The 7,701-nt window shown below is 28.5% G+C and overlaps 1 protein-coding gene across 1 annotated transcript; it reads right to left on the bottom strand.

The window, feature by feature from the left end:
• Positions 1-200: 200 nt before the first annotated feature.
• Positions 201-1,208, bottom strand: LOC102602465 (dehydration-responsive element-binding protein 1E-like). The gene is made up of 2 exons (XM_015303786.1): positions 1,197-1,208; positions 201-1,143 (listed from the first exon to the last, which is right to left on the bottom strand). The coding sequence occupies exons 1-2, from the start codon at positions 1,206-1,208 to the stop codon at positions 304-306; spliced, it is 852 nt and encodes a 283-aa protein (XP_015159272.1). The 3' UTR covers positions 201-303.
• Between the last annotated feature and the right edge of the window lie 6,493 nt (positions 1,209-7,701).

The raw sequence follows: 7,701 nt of genomic DNA, 5'->3' as shown, positions 1-7,701 counted from the left end.
CTTTCTAATAAATTTTTATTAGATGTAATACATAAATGATCTCCTAATATAGTCTCATTATTAAAGGTGCGTGGCTAGGTGAAATATCGAAATTATATATTAGAAAGTCATTCATGTATTATGCCATTTTATAATATCATACTTGAAATAACTCGTTAACGATGTGAGTTCTGAATTTTACAAGTTTTGAATTTTAAGTTAGATAACGACTTTGTAAGCCGCAAACAAACCACTAAACCATTTACCATAGGTCCACTTTAACCTCGTATTACATTGTAGCTCCGCCCCAGATTGCATGTGAGATCAAATAGTATAATTCCACAAGGACACCTCAACATCACTTTCCACATGATCATCCCAATTGAAATGACTCCCAAATAAACATGGATTTGGTGAAAACAAACTTTCTTCTTCCATATTTGCAACCCATTCCTCTATCCCACATGAGTTACTATTATCATTTTCATCAACCACCATATTACAATCTACTACAACATTATTATTCTCTTGTGGTGCTACATCCCTCACCGGTTCGAACGCCTCAGCTGCTCTAGCAGCCGCTTGGCGGAGCTCTTTCGGGTCCTTAGATACCGGAACCGGTAAACGCCAAGCGGAGTCCGCGAAATTCAGTGTGGCTAACTCTCCTTTAAGCGCTAATGCAGCCACATCATGAGCACGTGCAGCCATTTCCGCGGTTGGGTACGTACCTAGCCATATTTGCTTTTGTTTAGTGGGTTCGCGAATTTCGCAAACCCACTTGTCGTTGTTCCTCTTTCTCACTCCTCGAAACACCGGGTGACGTGTTTCCTTGAACTTCTTCCTCCCGGCCGCTCGCTTCTTCGGCTTGTTAGATGATACTAATAAAATATTTTCTTCATCCGAACGTTCCGTTCTATTCGAAGAACATGAGTTACTCGAATCATTCATCGTTGTTGAAGTTTCAGCTTCTGAATTTCGATTAATTGAATTCGAAATATTATTTGTTCGTACGTTGTATATATTTTGTAATTGTAGAATGTACTCGTTGAGTGTTTTTCTTATATATATAGATTTTGGATTATGAAGAGAGAGGAAATTAAGGAACACGTATTCATAGAAAATGCAGTGAAAGGAACGGGAGAGAAAATGTGGGGCTGCTTGACTCTGTCAAATATTTTTTGAAACAAAATAAGTTATTACTATTTAAATTAATTTACCAAACTGCACATTCTTTAAAAAACTATAAATGGAAGGATAATTTTACTATATCATCATTTGAATATACTCCCTAGCTCTGTCCCTAATTATTTGGTCATTTTTGTTTTTTTAGTTGTCTCTAATTACTTGTCTATTTTGACAAGTCAAGAAAGAACATTTTTTTTTACCTACTATACCCTCAATTAATTACTTTGAAAAATGTTGAACTTCTTGAAAATATTAAGTTTTTAATTCATCTACTTCATAATTAATAGGGGTAAAATGGTAAATTCACGGTATCATTAATTGTTTTCTTAATAGGTGTGTCATTTCAAAAGTGGACAAGTAATTAGGGACAAAGGGAGTCTTGTTGGATGAGACATAAACCCGTTATTTGGAATACATAGACAAGCATTGCTCGCCTTCTTCTCATCTCGCTCGCCACTTTTCTATGTATTTTGTTTCCTAGATACATGTGAATCATACCAGCAAATATATGCAAATACATGTATGTAGATTCTAGTATGATTAGGATGCATGACTATCTCCCCCTTCATCTCACTCACTCGCCCCTCTCCTTATTTTGATGTATCTGATAGCAAAAATACATGCATCTAGGTGTATCATTTTATGTGACACTATTTAATTAATCTAATATCGTATTTAAGAAAAAGAATATAGATTTTTAAAATTTATGATATAAAACAATGCTTGAATATTTATGTAATTATAAATTATTTCAGAATTAAAAATTAAATTAAATTATTTATACTTCTAATAATATATATATATTTTAAAAATATTCATATAAAATGAAAGAGAGAGAGTGAATGAATAACGAAAACGTTATTGGGTTTTAGCACGTGTAAAGAAAGATTTTTGGACATTCTTTTAGTAGTAGTAAAAGAATGAGTCTTGTTGGATGAGACAGAAAACTCTTTCAAATTTGAGGAAAGCAAGGTTTAGTGCCTGGGTATTTTTTATTTTTTATTTATTATCTATCTCGTATTTGATATTTGTATTGGAGTCTGACTAAATTTAGATTCGTTCAAAAAAGTCTCACATTAAGGAGTAAAGTGCTTCTCAACAAAGACAACCGCATACCCCCGAGACCTCTAATTAAAAAGAAAGAAGTATTTACCACAGTCTTTATTGATGATATACATGTATTTATTACTACCTTCATGCGCTAAAAATTACCCCTCCATCTATTATTTTATCTTTATTAGATTAAGTACTTTATTTATTTCAGTTTAAATATATTAGTCCGATTTTTGAGTTGTGTAGTCATAAATTTATGATGTGTGATTGTGTGTAGCATTTAAATTTATCCTATAAAATACGAAAGTAAAAAAACTTATTCAATATAGAAAGAGACATCTTTTTGGGCAATTTAAAATAAAAATAAATTATGTCAAATTTAATAAAGAAAAAAACGTTTTTGGGTTTTAGCACGTGTAAAAGCTTTTTGGACATTGGTAGTAAAAGAATGAGTCTTGTTTCTCATTCGAGGAAAACAAGGTTTATTACACATATAAGTAAAACTTTAGACACAAATAATTATTCCTCCGACCATTTTTAATTATCCAATTTGAAAAATAAATAACTTACTTTTTAAAACATTTATTTTGTTTTTTCTTATTATAGATTTTATTTATTTTAATTTAAATGTCTTATTTTGACTTTTGATAAATATAGTATTAAATTAAAGATACGTGTAGTATTTTAAATTGAACAACTTTCACATATAACAAACATAAAAATCATATTTGTATGTTATAGCTATAGTTTGCATAATTGCGCTCCATAGCAAATTTTATATTTGCTATGGAGCTTTTGATTTGTATAATTCGCTACAAACATCTAATTTTATACAAATTGTTCAGTTTTGTATAAATTCATTTATACATTGTAATTTGTATAATAAGATCTGTATTTGTATAATTATAAGTGTATAGGACGAAAATATATATATTTGTATATACACTTTTTCTCGCGCTTTATACAAACACAAAACACATTTTATACCGAAATGTATAAAATGACTAATTGTATACCGAAAATGACTAATTGTATAACCGAATCAGATGACAAAAAAAAAAGGGATGTTTGCTGCGAATTACAATTAAAATAAACTATGGTTATAACATTTAATTTGAATTAATAGTTTGTTATTTCATACAATTTTTCCTTTTAAATTTTGGGGTCTTAAACTTATTTCCCATGTCCAATAATAGTTGTCTACTATTGATTTGATACACACCTTAAGAAACAAGTAATATTACTATATTACCCTTTGAATATATTAAATTTAATGCTTTAGAAAATGTATTAGATATTGAATAGTAAGGGTGAAATAGACACAAAAAGGTAAAATATCTCTTGATTTTTCAAATTGGACAAATGTTATTGGACAACTATTTTTAGTATAGTATAGAAGTAAAGATGGACCGGGGGAGTATCATATAAAATACTGAAATTAAAAAACTTATTAAATATTGAAAGAGACATATTTTTAGATATATCAAAATTGAAAGTAAGACATTTAAATTAAGACAGAAAGAGTGCTATAATTACTTTTTATTCATTCCTCAACATATAGAGTAATAATTAGAGATAATATAATAAATTAGCATTTTATTAATGAAAAATTAAATAAAATATTCACTGAATCAAAATTCCTTCAAGTAAAATGACTCGATTACAATTTATTACAAATTGACTGTAGATTTTATTAATTACATGCATGTTCTAGACTTTATTGTATAATAATACGATCTTATTCCTAACACGAACAAATTAACCCACTTAATTATATATTCCCTTGAGTTTCAAATACCCCACAACAAGAAATTTAAATAAATAAATAACAGTATTCAATTTATTAGAGCAATTTTCACATATAGCAAACATAAAAATCATATTTGTATGTTATAGCTATAGTTTGCATAATTGCGCTCCATGACAAATTTTATATTTGCATCCAATTTTATACAAATTGTACAGTTTTGTATAAATTCATTTATACATTGTAATTTGTAAAATAAGATCTGTATTTGTATAGTTATAAGTGTATAGGACGAAAATATATGTATTTGTATTTGTATATACACTTTTCTCTCACTTTATACAAACACAAACGCATTTTGTACATTTTATACATCTGTATACCGAATGGGTAATTGTATACTGAAAATGGTTAATTGAATACCGAATCAGATGGCAAAAAAAAAGGATGTTTGCTGTGAATTACGAATAAAATAAACTATGGCAATAACATTTAATTTGAATTAATAGTTTGTTATTTCATACAATTTCCCATTTATTATTTTTATAAATCACCAATGGCTGATAAAATATGTATGGTTATACACTATTAATATATAATTATATATTATTATTTATACATGATTATATATCTCTGATACATAGTTATGTACGTTATTATATATATAAGATTAAGAAGTATACCAAATCAAACTTGAACGACTAAAATAAAAAGAGTAATTGATTTGTTGTGATATTGATGTTTCATTCGCGAGACGAAAAATAAAAAACAAAAACTATTCTCTTTAAATGTGAAATGTTATAGAAATTGTAATCAAATACTCCTATTTTATTTGTATACAATTTCTTGTCTTTGATTATTCTTATGCACAAAAAAAAAATGTGTTTAATCATTTTTGTTACGTCTTTTGGGATTATATACAAATAGTTTAATCACATGACCAGTAGAGGAGCCACATGTAGTTGAGAGTTGTCGATCGACACTCCTTCATTTGAAAATTACATTGTGTAGTTAGAGTAAAAATATTTTTTTTATATATATATTACATATTGATATTTCTTGACTTCTACGCGATTTTATTTCTTTATAATTTGACACCCCTTAATCGAAGTTCCGACTCCGCCATTGCATATGATGATTCGTAGGGCCCTTAGCTAATTTAAAATTGACAAATCAATTGCCTCCCCTCAAGTCATTAACAATGACACAGTCAACGGGGACCTTTTTAAAAAAAGGATATTTATGTAACATAGTAAGATGTCACAATAGTTTAGAGGTGTGAAGTGGACGGTTGAGTTAAATTTGAACGGATTAAATATGGTTAGAAGTGTCAAATGGTCGGGTTTGTTGAATTTGAACAGGTCAAAATAAATTGAAATCTTAATAAATTAATGAGTTATTGACTTACCTAAAAGTTACTTGGATTGAAATGAGTTGATCTGAGATGACTATGTCATAATGTTACTGTTTTATATATTATCCTTTTCGGGAAAATTATGAAAAACGACAAAAATTACAGCTGATTTATAGAAAACAGCTACTCTCGTCTCTCTCTATCTTCTATCAATAAGAAGAAATTCATTCAAATGTATTATGTATCAATTGTATTCGATCAAATATAAATGAGAGTTTTGTATTTTATTTCAATTGTATTCGAGAAACTGTATTTTATATTTTTGTATCAATTGTGTTTGTATTCATACGAATACAGTATGCATTCATCCTCTCTGTCAAATGTATTTGTATCCAGTCAAATAAAGGATAAATACAGTTGTATTCGTTGTATTTCAAATACAATTGATACAAAATAAATAGATTTTTTGGCTAAAATCATCTCTGAAGTATGACATAAACCTAAAGTACATCCTTGTGTTATATAAGTGAACAAAAAATATCCTTGCACTATCCAAAAAGTTGCAAGATTCATCATTTTGTCTATTTTTTTAAGAAACTCACGCCACCAACGAAAAATATGTCAAGTTGAATGAATATATGTACACATGGTTAAGTTAGTCAAGTTGGATGATTTTTTTAATTTTTAGAAATTGAGGGTTTAAATCATATTCAGACAAAATATATTCAAATTCTAAATATTCTTTGTAAAAAATATGGCCAAATACAACTCCAACTTCAAAAATTTCAAATAAAGTAATTATTATTTAATTTTCACAACAAAATGCCTACATAATTTCACTAAATTTCTAGTATTTCTGTATATTGTATAAAATGTGAATTGCATTGTATATATAGTATATATGTACTATATATATTTTTTATTAAAGATAATCTCTAATAGTTGCACATAATATAATAAAATGAATTTTTTACATAATCTTTCTAACCATCGGAATCTACTGTATAAATATTTCAAAACTTACGTATTGTTGCAAGTCAATTTACTTGATGATGCAAAAAACATATAAACTAACAACACACAAAATTTAAATTATGAGAATAAAATATTCATTTTCTATCCATATCCTTATTCTTTTTAGGTAACTTTGATCTTTTCGTCGTGGCTAAGACATGACCAATTAAAAAAAAATTATTGGTTCAATCAGTTTCTTAACAAAAATAGACTGAAGGATGATTCTTGTTATTTTTTGAATAATATAAGGATTTTTTTGCTCACTTAGATAATATAAGGATGTACATTAGATTTGAGTCATAATTGGGGGATGATTTTAGCCTAGTTCTCAAATAAATACATAATACAATGCAAAATAAATACAAAATACAATTCGTTGTATTTCGAATACAATTGGTACAAAATAAATACAGAATACAATGCAAATAAATATAAAATTCAATCCTCTCTTCTCCCTCTCTCGATCTCGCTCGCCTCTCTTCTCCCTCTCTCGATCTTGCTCACCCCTCCCCTCCCTCTCTCGATCTCGCTCGCCTCTCTCCTCTCAATATGCATTTATTTTCAAATCAATTTGTATTTGTATTTTTTTTCCAAAATCCACGAAAAAATACACTCTCTCCTCTCTTTCCCAGATCTCGCCCGCCTCTCTCTTCCCTCCTCCCCTAACATTTTGCTATTATTTGTAATTAAACAAACTATAGCTATATAGTCCTATTTAAGGCCTACACTGTTTGTTGTTTTTAAAAGTTTCACTTTTTTTAAATAAATTTTTAGTACCTAATAAAACCATTAATTTTTCTTATATTATCATTATATATAACATATCAAATAAACATTATTTTTTTTGAACAAGCCTCAATCATCAATTTGTCAAAATAACTCTAAAACTCACATTTTACAATCTTTTTCATTTTTCATGTATGTCTGCACTCAGTCATATATAACTGAAATACATGTTTAAAATGACTGAAATTTCAAATGTGTGCATCTGAATGCATTATAAAAAAACAGAAGCAGAAAAAAAGAAGTATGCACTTTTACCTGATAATCATCTAATAGTAGGTATTCGTGCGAAAAAAAGACATACTACATATATTAGTTATATTGGACCAACCAAAATAGGGCAGCTCATGAATGCCTCACTGGACATACGTTCAATTGTTGAAGGACAAAAATTAAAGACCAACATATTATAAAGGTACAATGTGCAATTTCAACTGTTGCCTAGAGACATAATTGTGCCTCTCTAAGTAACAAACAGGCCTGTTCATCTGAATGAACCAAATCAACTCCAAAAGCTAAACTAACTACTCTATTTTTATCTTTTTTTGGTTTTTCATCCGGTGTCCGGAGCCCACATTGGAGCCCC

Source organism: Solanum tuberosum, unplaced genomic scaffold, assembly GCF_000226075.1.
Source record: "Solanum tuberosum cultivar DM 1-3 516 R44 unplaced genomic scaffold, SolTub_3.0 scf00477, whole genome shotgun sequence".
Lineage (NCBI taxonomy): Eukaryota > Viridiplantae > Streptophyta > Magnoliopsida > Solanales > Solanaceae > Solanum > Solanum tuberosum.
Note: the sequence above shows the minus strand (reverse complement) of the source record. Positions and strands in the feature narration are given on the sequence as shown.